This window comes from Miniopterus schreibersii, assembly GCF_964146895.1.
Source record: "Miniopterus schreibersii genome assembly, chromosome: 19".
Taxonomy (NCBI): Eukaryota; Metazoa; Chordata; class Mammalia; order Chiroptera; family Miniopteridae; genus Miniopterus; species Miniopterus schreibersii.
In genome coordinates, this window is record NC_138119.1 from 6665601 (window position 1) to 6682643 (window position 17043).

The 17043-nt window shown below is 34.9% G+C and overlaps 1 protein-coding gene across 9 annotated transcripts in view; it reads right to left on the reverse strand.

Moving 5' to 3' along the window:
* Positions 1–17043, reverse strand: part of ST7L (suppression of tumorigenicity 7 like) — a 124495-nt gene that overhangs the window by 91842 nt on the left and 15610 nt on the right. For all 9 annotated transcript variants that reach the window (XR_013997705.1, XR_013997706.1, XM_081121292.1 and 6 more), the window contains 6 exons: positions 15674–15752; positions 8288–8442; positions 6618–6715; positions 6243–6357; positions 3477–3549; positions 2462–2564 (listed from right to left, as the gene is read on the reverse strand). Coding sequence is in view for 7 of the 9 variants with exons in the window: in XM_081121292.1 (XP_080977418.1) it covers positions 2462–2564; positions 3477–3549; positions 6243–6357; positions 6618–6715; positions 8288–8442; positions 15674–15752 (623 nt within the window). In the remaining 2 variants the exon portion in view is untranslated. The remainder of the gene's footprint in view (positions 1–2461; positions 2565–3476; positions 3550–6242; positions 6358–6617; positions 6716–8287; positions 8443–15673; positions 15753–17043) is intronic.

Here is a 17043-nt window from a genome sequence, read left to right on the forward strand (position 1 = left end):
GAGTCACTGATCGGCTGCCTCCTGCACGCCCCCGACTGGGGATTGAGCCCGCAACCCGGGAATGTACCCTGACTGGGAATCGAACCTTGATCTCCTGGATCCTAGGTCAACGTTCAACTGCTGAGCCACGCCCAGCAGGGCAGTATGAAATATTTTCTACTGTAAAATTAAAAAACCTGACAATTTCTATAGTAGCTGAAAGATAAAGAATCTTTTTCTTGTTTGGCAACTGCAAAAAAAATGTTTGCTGAACCAAGGCCATGGTTGGGTAATGAAGAACAAGTCAACCCATGAAGACACACTGCTCTAATTTTTACCTATTACTGTTACAGTTACTCTGCACTGAAATTCATTCAGCAGATTAAAAGAATCTGCACAGGCAATCAATATTAATGAAATATCTACAGCAAATTCATATCCTGAAGAGATTTATGTGATCTTTCTCTATTGCATGTCTAATAGTTTCCAGCTTTAACAAACTGCATAGCTCTAGACCTACACAGCCTTTCTGTTGTAGTTATGTGGAAAGTTGCCAAAAAATGTTCCCTGCTAAAACAGCTTTATCCTTTGTCATTTTACTGGTAAGATTCACATAACATTTGACAAATTTGCATAATAAATTTGTAAGATTAAAAGATTTAATATATATATTTAAATGTCACTGTTCATTAGGTTAAATAAGTTATGACCCACAGTTGAAGTTTGAGGAAGAAAACCCCTAAAGTCCTTTATGTTTGCTTGGCTGTAGTTGGGAGTCAGGAATAGAGACCATAGCAGGGGAGAGGGAGAGAGGGGGGGGAAGGGGGGAGAGAGAACGGGGGTGGGGGGGACAAACAAACCTTTACATACTTCATCACTTGTGAAACCCTAACAAACATAGACAGCCACAAATTCCAGAGCTCTCCCAGTTCATATAACACTAATGTGATTTAAGTGGGATATTATATTGTTTGATAACAGCCAGCTTAAAACGTCTATCCACAAATAATAATGTAAGGTTATACTTAGCTGGATATTTTAATAGAGTTGAATTGTCAACTGGCAGTGACATATAGTTGAGGAGAAAATAAATTTCTACCTATAATTAAAAATGATTTTAAAATGTTAAAGTATATACACATTATATACTTTAAAATATAGAAAATTAAATTATATATATACTTAACAGTTTTATTGAGGTATACTTTACATATCACAAAATCACCATTGTAAGTAGATAGTTCAATGATTTTTAGTAAATGTATACAGTTGCACAACCATCACCACAAAAAGTTCTTTTGTACCTGTTGGCAATCAATCCCCACTCCCACCGCCAGTCCTGAGAACCACTGATCTGCTTTTTGTGTCTACGGTTTTTACCTGTTCCAGAAATTGCATATAAATGGAATCATACAATATGTTGTCTTTTGTGTCTGGTTTCTTTCACTTGACATAAAGAATTTGAGGTTTCTCTATATTGTTGCATGTACTTATATTTTGTTCCTTTTTAATGCTAAGAAGTGTTCCATTTTTTGGATATGCCACAATTTATTTATTCACCTATCTTCAGATTGTTTCAAGTTTTTGGCTCTTGCGAACAATACTGCTACGAACAATTGCACACAAGTCTTTGTATGGAAATATGTTTTCATTGCTCTTGGGTAGATATGGAGGAATAGAATTGATGAGTCATATGATAAATACATAGGTTTAGCTGCAAAACTGTTTTCTAAAGAAGCTATACTATTTTACATGTACAGCAACAATGTATGAAGTTTCTCCACATTCCTGTCAACACTTGGAATTGTCAGTCTCTGTGAGTACGGGCATTCTTGTGGGTATAAAGTATCTCATATTGTGGTTTTAATCTGTATTTCTCAATGGCTAGTAATGCTGAGTATCTTTTAATGTGCCTATTAGTTATTCATATATTTACTTCAATAAAGTGACTATATCCTTTGCCCGTGTCTTTTATTTTTTAAAATTCTCATCCCAGAATACATTTTTATTGATTTGGGGGTTTTTGGAGAGAAAGAAAGAGGGGAGAGAGAGAAACATCGACTGGTTGCCTCCCATGTGCACCCCGCCTTTCCAAATGCCTTTTAATGTCTCCTTTAAGGTAAATAAGCAGCATCAAAATATACTGGACCAGCCCGGCCCGTGGCTCAGCGGTGGAGAGTCGATCTAGGACCCAGGAGATCGCAGTTCGATTCCTAGTTAGGGCACATGCCTGGGTTGCAGGCTCGATCCCCAGCAGGGGGCGTGCAGGAGGCAGCCGATCAATGACTCTCTCATCACTGATATTTCTCTCTCCCTCTCCCTTCCTCTCTCTGAAATCAATAAAGACATATTAAAAAAAAAAAAAAATACTGGACCAAAACAATTCTGACTCAAATTATGGAGACCCAAACTTTGGTCTGTACACTGTTATCAACTTGATAAACTTAAGTAAAAGTAGTATTTTTATCATAAAAGTTCTCACTTTTGGAACATGAGGATTAAATTCCACAGCTCTATGAATTGCTTCCACAGCATTAATTTCCGCTGTGCTTAACCCTCTCCTGGAGGCTGTTTCTGGAGAGAATCTGTAAGAAAATCACAAAATGAAGAAATGAATATTAGAAAATATATGGATTTAGATCATCATCTAATCAGAGGTTTCTAGTGATGACCAAAGACAAAGCCAAATAACTACTAAACATCAAATTAAAGCCTTTGGTCCAACATATAAAGAAAGGCAGCATAAGAAATGAACACTTTCACATTTAGGTAATGAAAGACTTCAGGAGAAGTCCACTGAAGGCACACTTTGGGAAAGATAATAAAACATAAGAGGCTACATAGGGATATTCAGAGACTCTCACAAAACAGTACATTCTTATAGAATTTTCACGAAAAGGAAACAGACTGTGAATATTCCATTCTAATTCACATCAAGGAATAGTAATCTAAGGTGAAAGAACATGGCACATTTTGGTTGGTTTCTGAATATCTTATCTGTGGAATAAAGTCAAATTCATTAAAGGCAGCCACAAATACAAGGAACACAGAATAATTCAGAATTATAATCTCGGGACAGATAACATGGAACTTTTTCCCCCTACCACACATGTTATCACTAATAGCCTAGCCACTATGTACTGTATGTACTTTCTGTCTGGCATTGTTTTAGGCACTTAGCACTATAATCCTCATAGACCCATCCTACAGTATTATTATTCTTATTTTACACATGAGGAAAACTCAAACTGATTAACTTGCCCAAAAATCCACACCTGGTATGTGGTAGACTTGAATTTGAGCCCAGGTTTACTTTAGCTCTAAAAACCTTGCTCTTTCCACTATACATAGTAAGAAGCCTCAGAGCCCCGTATGGTCAAGGTTTATTCCGAAAGAAGAAAGAAGGAAAACAAGCCTTGGTTAAAGTCAGTGGATGGAAAGCATAATACTGAGTTCAGCAGTCTTTCTAAATTGTTGTAGTTCCCATAACTACTTACTTATCTGAAACAGTCCTTGTCTTCAACAGCGCTGCTGTATAACAGATTGCTGCTGACTTTGGAAGGCTTATATCTGTAATAATAATTTTCAATTTAGGAAAGAATTGCAAAAAAATATCTAAAGACAAGTTTTAATAAAAATAATTCATAGGACAAATTCAACAGATATAATATAGTACTAGAAGCACGTGGAACGTAGTCAGAAGACCTGAGTTTGAATATTGATTCTACTATTTACTAGCTATGCATCCTTGAACAATCTAATCAAAAAATGGGCAAAGGGCATGAACAGACATTTCTCCAAAGAGGATATACAGATGGTCAACAAACACAGGAAAAGATGCCCAGCATCACTAATAATCAGCAAAATGCAAATCAAAACTACAATGAGATATCACTTCACACCTGTCAGAATGGCTATTATCAAAAAGACAACAAAGAATACATGTTGGAGAGAAGGTGGAAAAAAAGAAACCTTTGTGCACTATTGGTGGGATTGTAAACTGGTGAGTGGGAAAGGTGAGGGGATTAACAAGTACAAACTGCCAGTTATAAAATTAGTCATGGAGATGTAAAGTAGAGCATAGAAAATATAGTCAATAATGTTGTAATAACTACATATGGGGCTGGATGGGTACTAGACTTATCATGCTGATTACTTCATATGGTATATAAATGCCTAATTAATATGTTATACATCTGAACTTAATTTAACATTGTGTGTCAACCAGGCCGGGTGTGGCTCGGCGGCTGAACATCCACCTATGATCTAGGACATTGCAGTTTGATTCCCAGTCAGGGCACATGCCTGGGTTTCGAGTTCGATCCCCAGTAGGGGATATGCAGGAGGCAGCCAATCAATGACTCTAATCATTGATGTTTCTATCTCTTTCCCTCTCCCTTCCTCTATCTGAAGTCAATAAAGATATATTTAAATATATATATATAGTGTGTCAACTATAATTCAAAAATAAATGGAAAAAAATACCCAAAATAATGTTATTAGGAGAGTAAGGCCACAGAATTCCCTTGAATTTTTAGATTCTAAAGTTATACCAGTAAATGGAGAACTAAAGAAGTAAATTGCTTTTAACTTCAGAATTCTAGAATGGTAAAAACTGGGGACTCATAAAAATAACTGAAAACACAGAAGCATATCTAAGTTGTTAGTTTTATTTTAGTTTTAATGAAACAGGGTCTATCTGCTGTTGTACATTTGGTTCCTAAGCTTGTTCATCGTAAGTATCATAAGCAGGCCATGCATCTGATAAGTTACAGATGGAAAAGATTTCTCATAAATTTCTCCAATGAGCCCACACTATTTTGAAGCGCTTCCTAAGAATTCCAGATGTTTAAAAGAAATAAACTTCTCTTTCCAAGTGTAACACATTTTAAACCTGCCAAGTCATGGGGATTCCCAAGCTAATGGGTAGGAATTTACAAATGGACAAATGTTAATAAATGACTGATATGTTCTCTTAGAGTGAAAGATATGATCAAAAACATTATGCTAGTTCGGATGTGTTCAGTTTGGGTTTAAAAGCTGATACCTCATTCAGAATGAGGAGAAAGGCTATGCTCCATAAAAATTCTCCCAACTCCATTTGTGTTAAATTTGCACTGCTACAGTATAATAATAAAAATAGCCAATATATTGACTTCTTACTATTGGAAGACTAGTAAACAAATAAATGGAATCCCTGGATTTAAGTTCGGGCTTGCCACTTACTAGCTGGGAGACCTTACCCAATTATTTAACCTTTTTCAACTCCAGTTTCCTTATTTACTAGCTAGAGATAGTAAAAATACTTGTCCTACAACCTCACAAGATTATTATAAATATCAGATGAGATAAAATATACTTTGTAACTAAAAAGCATTGTAAAAATGTTATTCTTAATTACTCCTACACATACTACTAAGCACCTTCTGTTAGCCTTCCCTGACAATCCAAAACAAATGAGGTACCATCCTATGTGCAGAGCACCCCATACTTTTCCAGTTATCTCACCTAACACTCCATGCTTCAATATAACTACTATTCATTTGTCTGTTGCACTAAACTGCAAATCCTAAGAGAGCTAAGTCCAATCTCTTTGCTCACCACTTTATGCCAAGTGCCTCACTCATATCAGGTGCTCAGTAAACAAATAAATCTTGACAGAAGAAAAGTTCCTCCTTACAGGTTTTTGCTTCCAAAATTCCTGCTAAAGAAGATTCTTTAAAAAAAAAATTATTAAATTTATTGGAGTGACACTGGTTAATAAAATTATATAGGTTTAAAATGTACAATTCTATAACACACCACTGATATATTGCATTGTGTGTTTACCACCCAAAGTCAAGTCTCCTTCCATCACCACACAGCTGCCATCCGTTACCCCTTACTACCTCCCCCAACACCCTTTCCCTCTGGTAACCACCACACTGTTGTCTGTGTCTACAAGTTTTTGTTTGTTCGTCTCGTTTGTCCATCTGTGGCTTTTAGTTTTATAGCCCACATATGAGTAAAATCATATGGTTCTTGACTTTTTCCGTCTGACTTATTTTGCTGACAGGTAGGTGTGAGGTGGTATCTCATTGTGGTTTTAATTTGCATTCCTTAGAAGGTACTTAATAGCAACTTGTACCCATGAATTCTAAATCCTGACTGGTAAGAATGATAAGAGAAAGTCACAGAAATACTAGAATAGGATCACATTTATGATTACATAATTTTAAAAAAATACTTTAACCATGCTATCAACTAAGACAAATATCACTCACCATCATATTTTGCTAGGACTGCCTGAACATCTGCATAGGCCTGTAATTCTAAAAGTGATTCTAGGAGGTTTTCATGGATGTTCCACATGGTAAGAGGAGGAAATTCTTTCATCAACTGCACAGTAAAAGGAAAAGAAGGTTAAAATTATAGCAAAGGAACTCAACAGGCTGAGTCAGATTCACCGAAGGAGAAATTCTTTTGTTTCTTAACAAAACTGTAGAGACTCAACCCTTAAGTAATGTATGCATATTAAATAAGTATCTTTTCATAAAAACTACCAAGTATAAAACAGTGATTCTACATTAAAATAATCAGCAATTCAAACCACATTTTTAGTTTCTGAATACAAAGGTCCGGTCATCAAATTCACTTACGTCTCTCATTATCTTTACTGCTTCTCTTATTCTTCCTAATTTCCTTGCACACATTGCCAATCTTCTTTTAATATATGCCAGTACATTGGTATCTCTCTCTATTAAAAAAAAAATGACACTGTTATCATTTTTGTATTATGATTTACTATTTCATTAGCATATCCATTAATTTATTTGCTTAATCTGGAAGGTTCAATTAAAATTAAATAGTGTCAGAATGGAAGAATATTAATGATTGTTGTATTTGGGTGATGAACATTAAATGGGGGTTCATTATATTGCTCTATTTGTGTATATGTTTGAAGTTTTTTAATATTAAAAGCTTAATATATATATGCATATACATATATATATAGAATTACTTTTACCTCTAACAATAAGTAATCTGAGAACAGTATATATAAAGTAATCGGTATATACTTGACAAATGCATTTGAATATTAACATAAAAGAAATACATACATTAATTGGAGAAGTAATATTAACCTATTATATTCTAAGTTTCTGCATAAACAACCTATTATTTTAATAGTCTCTATTGTTTTAACTGACAAAAGATTTTCAAAACAAAATTTCCATGGCTACTGCAAACTTTTACTCAATAGCTAGTAACTAAGAAACTATAAAACTACTTCTAGAAAGAGCTAACATATTTCTGTAACTATCTCATAACCGTATTTGAGATTATACAAGGACAAATGGCATAACTTTTTCACAGATGCAGTTTCATTAGTTCCAGACTGCAAAATTATATATTCCCATAGTCGTGTGTTATAACAACAAGTATTAATGAAACATATTTTAGTTAGAGAGAAAACATTACCCAAATTTTAATTTCCACAAATAAAAGATTTAGAACTTAACCACTAGCAGATAATGTATTATGTAAACATATTTCGATTTACCTTTATCTATCTGCCCAAAATCATGACACTAAAACTCCCTGGCCACAAAAGAAACGCAGGAAGCAACAGTACTACAGATTCTAACATCTTTGGTAAAAGTATCTCAGTCATAACTGGGAGAGCATCTCTGTAAGTGGGAAGAAAGGACCGCAGTTGCTATGGCCCACATGATCTCAAACACACCAGGGAAAAACCAGCCAAAGAAAGAAGCCATGCCAAGTAAGGCTGGCTTTCATGCTGAAGGGGCCGCTCCCTGGCACTACATGGAGATACACACAGTCTAAAGAGCAAACCACCTGCCCGGCCGGGCGTGGCTCAGTGGCTGAGCGTCGACCTAGGATCCAGGCGATCGGGGTTCGATTCCCGGGCAGGGCACATGCCCGGGTTGTGGGCTCGATCAGTGACTCTCTCGTCATTGATGTTTCTATCTCTCTCTCTCCCTCTCCTTTCCTCTCTCTGAAATCAATAAAGATATATTTAAAAAAAAAAAAAAGAGCAAACCACATGATGTCCTTCTACTATCGCTTGGGGTAAAGATGAGGATAAAGGTAACAGCAGCTTATCATTACTAGAAGGCTCTTGTGGTTCTTTCTGAGTTGTGCTTCTCCAATGACCAGCCCAATTCTCACGTGAAATAAATTAGCTACTAAGAAAAGTAGCTAACCTCTAAGTATTAAGTTTATTATTGTTGTTTCGTGTTTTAAATATCAAAGAGCCAATTGCAGGAACTAAAAGATAGGGAAAAATTAGTTCAGATTTGCTTACTCAGTTGGGCTTCATGCTGAGGACTTTGGTGCTGACACTGCTGTGACCGCCTATAAATCGTTTCTCCTGCCTTGAGTGCCTGTTTAAATAACTTTTCAACGTCTACAATAGTTGTTGCTTCTTCCTCAGCCAGGAGAATATATGCAGAGGCACAGCTATGAAGCAAGCAAGACAATTTTAGGTAAACCAGTAAAGCAAGCATATTCTCTTGGCTATGTCCCTTTATTCCACGTCATATTCCCCACCTTTCCCTACACTTGCCACCTCTTGAAGAATACAAACAACTTCAATAAATATTTTAATTTAAGAGGGGCATATGGTACATTCTTTATGTCTTGGTTCCACAATTTTTCTCCTTTCCTATTTTTCTTTTCCTCTCTCTATTTTTCATCTTTTTTACTTCTATATCCATTCTCTGATCCTTTTTCCCACATTTTCCTTTTTCGGAAGAGAGGAGAAAAGAAGATATATAAAGAAATAGCTGAACATTCAAGGGACTATGCACTCTAGTGGTCATGCCTGCTCTTAGTCACTATATACTTTGAAATATCTGTATAATGGATAATGGAAGTATAGAAGAGGGTCACAATTGAGAAGAAAGTCCCATGGCCATCTGACTCAGAAACATATTCCAGGACAAGGCCTCTTTCCCTACACTGGGTACTGCCCCATCCTCTCCTGGACTTACCCACAATAGTACTGCAACAAAACTTCCCTTGATTTGCAGTCTAATCTTTCCTCCTACACTCCTATTCTCGCTTGTCACACCCATGCTGACTCCAAATTTCCTTTTCTTCACCCCACTAAAACACAGATTTCTCTTTATATCCTTTAAGTCAAAAGCTGGTTAGTAAGATAAATTAGCTTGTTTGGGAGTAAAAAAACAAGAGAAACAGAAAGTTTCCTTCTAGTCCCAGAAATAACTAGTTTGTATCTCTTCTGGAGACAATGTCCTAGTTCTGATGATCTAAGCCTAGATTGTCCAGTATTGTAGTCATTGGTCACATGTAGGTATTGAGCACTTGAAATGTGTCTAGTCCCAGCTGAGATACACAACAGTCAGCGTATGGTCAGTGTAAAACACACACTGAATTTTGAAGACTTAAAAGAATATAAAATACTTCATTAACAGTTTCTTTTTAATGTTGAATATATGTTAAAATATGCTAATATTTTAAATATAGCTAAATAAAAAATATTATTCAAATTAATTGCATCTATTTCTTCTTACATTTTAAACGTGGCTATCAGAAAATTTAATGTTACATATATGGTTTGCATTACAACAGGGGAGAAATTATTGGTAAAAGTACAAGGTGGGCATGGGGAAAAAAAGTGATGGCAAGATAGCAATAAAAAAATTGGGGAGAAGTCCTAGCCAGTGTGGCTCAGTTGGCTGAGCATCGTACCATGCACCAAGAGGTACTGGGTTCGGTTCCTGGTCAAGACACATGCCTGGGTTTCAGCTTGATCCCCAGTAGGGGGCCGTGCAGGAGGCAGCCGATCAGTGTTCTCTCTCTCATTGATGTTTCTCTCTCCTTCTCTCTTCTTCCCTCCTTAAAATCAATGAAAACATATTTTTTAAAAAAGTTTTATAACTGGGGACAAGATGGCTCTTTCAGATGTAAAAAATGCAAATCATACCATTTCAGCATCCTTTAACTGGTACCCTAATTTGAAGTATATAATAATTTCACTAATCAACAGAGATTTCTTCATTACATTACACTGGATTAAATTAATCTGTCTAGCCTTATGATTTAATTACTATAGCTTCACAGTAAGTTTTGAAATCAGGAAATGAGTCTTCTCTGGTCTTCTTTTACAAGACTATTGTTTTGGCTATTTGAGTTCTCTTGCAATTCTATATAAATTTTACAATCAGTTCGTCCTTTCTGCAAAAAATAGTAATTGAAATTTTGATAAGAATTGCATTGAACTTGTAGGTCAACTTGAGGGGTACTGCCATCTTAATAATATTAAGTCTTCCAATCCATGAACATGGGATGTCTTTCCATTTATTTAGGTCTTCTTTAACTTCTTTCAACAATACTTTGTCGTTTTCAGTTTTCAGTGTGCAAGTCTTGCATCTCCTTGGTTAAACTTATTCTTAAGTATTTTAATATTTTTTATGCTATTGTAAATGGAATTATTTTCTTAATTTCCTTTTCAGATAGTTCATTGCTAGTGTATAGAAATGCAATTTATTTTTGTATGTTGATCTTGTCTCCTACAACTTTGCTAAACTCATTTATTAGTTCTGATAGGCGTGTGTGTGTATGTATTAAGATTTTCTGCATGTAAGATTATGTCATCTGTGAATAGAGATAGTTTTACTTCTTTCCCAATTTGGAGGCCATTTTTCCCCTTCTTTTTTCCTAATTGCACTGTCTCTCACCTGCAGTGTAATGTTAAGAAGGAGTAGCAAGAGCAGACATCCTTATTCTTGATCTTACAGGGGAAGCTTTCAGACTTTTATCATTAAAAATGCAGTTAGCTGTGGGTTTTCCACAGATGTCCTTTATCAGTTTGAAGAAATTTCCTTCCATCCTTTGTTTTCTTTTAGTTTTTATCATCAAATGGTCTTGGTTTTTTTCCAAAGATTTTTTCTGCTTCAATAGATGATAGTGTGGTTTTTGTTCTTTGTTCTATTCATGTGGTGGCAAACACTGACTGATTTTTCATATGTTAAACCATCCTTGCTTTCCTGAAATAAGTCCCACTTGGCCATGGTATACAATCTTTTTAATATGCTGCTAGATTTGGTGTGCTAGCATTTTGTTGAGGATTTTTGCATCTATATTCGTAACAAACATTAGTCTGTAGTTTCTGTTTCTTGTGATGTCTTTGTCTGATTTTGGGATAAGGGTAATACTGGCCTCATAGAATGAGTTAGGGATTTCACTTATACATGGAAACTAAAAAACAAAATAAATGAACAAGCAGAACAGAAACAGACTCATAGATACAGAGAACATTTTAATAGATGCCAGATGGGAGGAGGGCTGGGTGATGGGTGGAAAAGATGAAGACATTAAGAAACACAAATTGGTAATTACAGGACAGACATGAGAATGTAAAGTACAGCATAGGGATTATAGTCAATAACATTATAATAACTATATATGCTGTCAAATGGGTACTAGATTTATCAGGGTGATTATTTTGTAAATTATATAAATGTCTAATCACAGGGTAGCACACCTGAAACTAATATATTGTATGTCAACTATAACTTAAAAATAAAAATATTTTTTTAAAAGGAATGAGTTCGGAAGAGTTATGCCCTCTTCTGTTTCTTTGAAGAGTTTGAGAAGGACTGGTATTAATTCTCTAAGTGCTTGGTAGAATTCACTAGTGAAGTAATCTAGTCCTGGGCTTTGTTTGTTTGAAAGTTTTAAAATTACTCATTCAATGTCTTCACTTGTTATAGGTCTATTCATATTTCCTGTTCCTTCTTGAGTCAGTATTGGTAATTGGTACATTTCTAGGAATTTGTCCATTTCACCCAAGTTATCTCATTTGTTGGCATACAACTGTTCATAGCATTTTCTTATAAGCTCTTAAATTTCTGTAAGGTCAGTAGTAATGTCCCCAATTTCATTCTTGTTTTTAGTATTCTGTCTTTTCTTTTTTTTAATTGGTCTAGCAAAAAGTTTGTCAATTTTGTTGATCTTTTAAAAAACCAACCTTTGGTTTCATTGATTCCTCTATTGTTTTTCTACTCTCTTCTTTATCTCACTCTAATCTTTATTACTTCCTTCCTTTTGCTTGGAATTTAATTGGCTCTTCCTTTTCTATTTCCTTAAGGTATGAAGTTAAATCATTGATTTGAGATCTTTGTTTTTTTATTAATGTAGGTGTTTACAACTATAAATATTCCTCTGAGCACTGCTTTGGCTGTATCTCATAAGTTCTGGTATGTTTACATTTAAGTAACTAATAATAATAAAACTTGTTTCTGTCATTTTCCTCCTTGTTCTCTACCTATCCTTTCTTTTTTGCCCTCATTTCCTATATTACTGTTTTTTTATGCATTATTTTCTAGTATACCATTTTGATTCCCTTTTTATTTCTTTCACCATACTTTTTAGTTATTTCTTAGTGGTTAATAGTTTAAAATCTAGTTGGAATTAATGCTTAGTTTTAATAGTATATAAAACTTCACTCCTATATAGTTCTTCCCCCACTCTTTTTGTTGTTATGGTCACAAATTACATCTTTATAAACTGTATGTCTATCAACATAGACTTATTATGGTTTCACATAGTTGTCTTTTAAATCATATAGTAAAAAAGAACTGCAAACTTAGGGCCCATTGTCTTTTATATTTGCCTATGTAATTGCTTTTACTGGTGTTCCTTATAGTTTTGTGTGGAGCTGAGGCTGTGTAGTATTCCTTTATTTCAGCCTGAAGGACTCCTTTTAGCATTTCATGTAGGACAGGTCTACTAACAATGAATTCTCTCAGTTTCTGGTGATCTGGGAATGTCTTAATTTCTCCTTCATTTTTGAAGGATAGGTGTATGCTGGATTATAGAATCCTTACTTCACAGTTTCTCTTTCTTTTTCTCTTTCTTTTTCTCCTTTCTTCCTTCCTCCCCCTTCCTCCCTTCCTTCTCCTCCCTCCCTCCCTCCCTCCCTCCCTGCCAGCTTTCACTGTTATCTACTGCCTTCTGGATTCTATAGCTTCTGATTAGAAATTGCCTGTCAGTCTTATTGATGATCCCTACATGTGATGAGTCACTTCTCTCTTGCTACTTTCAGAAATCTCTCCTTGTCTTTGGCTTTTGAAAGCTTGACTATAGTGCCTTACTGTGGATATCTTTGAATATATCATACTTGGGGTTCATTAAGCTTCTTGGATGTGTAGATCCATGTCTTTCATCCTTTGAGGGATCTTTTCAGCCATTATTTCTTCAAGTATTCTTTCTGCCCCTTTCTCTCTCTCCTCTCTTTATGGGACTCCATTATACAAAGATTGGTATGCTTAATAGTGTATCATAGGTTTCTATGGCTCTTTTCATTTTTCTTCATTCCTTTATTTTTGTTTCTCCTCAGACTAGGTAATCTTGATTGATCTAAATCCAGTTTGCTGATTGTTTCTGCTGCCTGCTCAAATGTGTTGCTGAGCCCATACAGGAATTTTTTTATTTTGGTTATACTTTTCAACTCTAGAATTTCTATGCAGTTCCTTTTAGTTGTTTCTACCTCTTTCTACCTATTCCTAATGGTGAGACATAATTCTCCTAGTTTCCTTTAGTTCTTTGTACATGGCTTCCTTTACCTCTTTGAGAATATTTAAAATAGTTGATTTAGCCCTGGCCAGCATGGCTAAGTTGATTGAGCATCATCATCCTCATCCACTAGAAGGATGCCAGTTCAATTGCCGGTCAGGACACATACCCAGGTTGCAGGCTGGATCCCCAGTTGAGGTGTGTGTGGAAGGCAACCGATCAATGTTTCTCTCTCACATTGATGTTTCTCTCTTTCTCTCTCTTCTTCTCCCTCCCTCTCTCTAAAATCAATAAAAAAATTTTTTTTTAAATAAAATAGTTGATTTAAAGAGTTTGTCTAGAAAGTATAAAGTCTGGGTTTCCTCAAGGACAATTTCTATTCATTTCTTTTCTTTTCTATGTATGGAGTATATTTTGTTTCTGTGCATATCTTGTAACTTTTTCTTGAAAACTGGGAATTTTTAATATTATAATCAGGAAACTCTAGAAATCAGATTTCTCCCCCTCCCCAAAGTTTGTTGTTGCTGCTTGCTGTAGTTGTTTATTTGTTTAATGACTTTCTGAACTAATTTTGTAAAGTTTGTATTCTCTGTCACGTGTGACAAGTCTCTGCTCCTTTAGCTTAGTAGTAAGCTAGTGATTTAATAGAGATTGCCTTAACCATCTGGAAGCAAAAAAAAAACAACCAAGTCTTTGCAGATGGGTTGTATATATGTGTGTGTGTGTGTGTGTTGGGGCACACCTTCAACATTCAGTCAGGCAGTTTACAACTCCGCCTTAGCCTTCACTTTATGTTTGTACAGAACCTGAAAGTTAGACAGACATGAGAGCTTAGGGCCTTCTTAAGCATGTACCTTAGGCATGTGTGTGGCCTTTGAGTTTCCCAGGAATATGTGGGAGCTTTTTAAAACCTTTATTTCCAAAGTATCTCATTCCTCAGCCTTTCCTCCAAAGCTTCCTGATTTGTCTAGCTTGCCCCAAATTTTACCCCTTGCCCTAGGCAGCAGGGACTAATGTATTTGCCTTTAAATGTTTTAACAAATGCCCCTCCCCTCCATGTAGTTGTGTCAGTGCTGGAAGAGTTCCAAATTAACCTAAATAAAGACAAGTCCCTTGAGTTGGTCCTTCAGGGAGCGACCAGACAGGTCCAAATAAACAACCACAATTCTCTGAGAATAAGGTCCATTCTACTTCTTCTGGTAGTAGGCACCTACTTCCAGGATGTAGGCTGTTGTCTTCAAGGCTGCCACTAAGCTAGGAAGTAGGGGATGGGGCCAGTGTAAGTTAAAACATCACAAAGCTCTCTTATATAAATTCAGCTGTTTTTAAAAATTGATTAAGCATTCTCCAGGTTGCTATAAACTTTTGATTAGTTTCCAGAGTTTCAATAAAGTTGATTTACTGCTTTTGGAATTCCCTATACTGTCATTTTTGTTCCGCCTTGGGAAGGTCTTCTTAATAAGGATAATATATCTGGGGGGAGAGGGAAGGAGGAGGGATACAGGGGACAATGCTAAGGTCACATTATTCAGGAAGCATACCTTGATTAATCCCAACTGGGGCAATATTTTTACTCTTGGCATTTATTTAGTATTAGATTAATACTTATTGATCTGTCTCATTTAAATATTAAGTTGACTTATGATTTTACATTTTGTCTTTTCAAAATATAAAGTTAATACAAAGAGCTATAAAAGTAAATGCTGTTAATATGAAAAAAATTAAGTTAGATCTACATTTTACTTATTGTGACTCCCCATCTCATGCCTTCTGCCCCATTAGCAACTAAAGTTTGCAGGACTGAATGAATGCTTTAAATGAATGATTTAAATGAAAAACAAAATTAAAACAGGTGGCATAGTATTTTAGTACTGTTTAACTATAAAGTATTATCACCAATTAGATCAGCACTCTCCATTTTAAAAAGTATTTCCAGCATAATTTCTATTCAAAAGCATAGATAAATTTACACTTTCAGAAGCAAAATACGTATGTTGGTGAACACTGCAAAGTTTTTCTCTAGTACACAAAAAGAGAAAGGGAACAGCTTATGACTCCAAGTGTCTCAGGAACAGAAAAAAGGAAACATTAAATCATTTGCCTGGGTTTCCTTCAAAACAAACTTATTTTCCATATATTTCAAACTTACTCATTGTTTAATTCTAAAGCTTGGTAGGCTGCTTTGATTCGAGCTAAAGGATTTCTTTCCCTCCATGCCTTCTGCATAACTGTAGAAAAAATATTTCAAAAAGTAGATGAGATGGTAAACATAAATATTATACAAAACATATGAAGAATGAACTAGGAGAGTAAACAAAGACTTAAATAACATGTTATTAAATGTAAGAAACAAGAAATTGGGGTGCTAGCTCACATTAACCTTATGAGAAACTTACATTAAATTTGGAAGTTTCACATAAAATAAAAATAAATATACTGTGTTTCGTCTATTTAAATAACAACACATACAGTACTTGATCAAATTAATTACATCATTATTATACATGAACATTTATATACCTAAATGCATATTAAAATTGAGTTTGAGTGATATCAGATTATAATCAATATGAAATATTCTAGTTCCTTTATCATTTTGAAAAGGTTCTTTGGAACTACTAGAAATACACAAAACACTTAAAAATAAAGTCTTTGTCTAAAAAATAAAGTCTTTGTCTAATCAATGATTCAATACAGGAAGAATGTTTGAATTTGTATTTTGTATTAAAAGGGGGGGGATTCATTTAAAATATAGAACTTTTATGGAAAATGTCAGTTTCTACAAAAATTCAACAAAAGTCTGAATTAGAATTTCTCTGAAATAACAATATCAGCTATCATTTACAGTACCAAATGAAAATTTCACACTAAGTAAAGTTTCTTAAAAATTAAACAAATAAAGTAGATTCATGAAACTATCTGGCCTATTTCAAGTTTGATAAGAAAAACAGAGAATCTATAAATGTCGTTTTTGGAACAAAACCCACAGCTGTCCAGAAAGAATAATGTGGAAAATGTTTGAGTTTTCCTTTGGAAACAGAGTATTAGTCTTGGCTTAGAAAATTAGACAATATATTCTACTTGTGTAACAAAAATATATTTCTGATTTCAAACATGTCACCAGCTTAGCTGACAGCTAATGCTTCCTAAACCTGACAAACTGATGCACATCAGCACCCATCTGATAATAACCAGGTAAAGAATAGCATTTTGCTGAAACATTAAAATATAAAATTCAACATAATATTAGACTTGCCATTTTTGATGATGGGCTCTCTTTCTGTAGCAACTTTTTTAAAAATTTTTTAATTTTTTAATTTAAGAAATTGTATTTATTTAGAAGCATTCAGAATGTCCACAAAACAGCTGCTTTTTTTTTTCTTTCCAATTATAGAGTGGTATTCAGTTAATGGAACAACAATTATTTTGTATAAGCTGCATCAGAGGCAACTAAAGATGAAAAAACTACCGACCCCCATATAAAACTAATTTGTGCTGTGCGCCAAGAGCCTGCTTTAA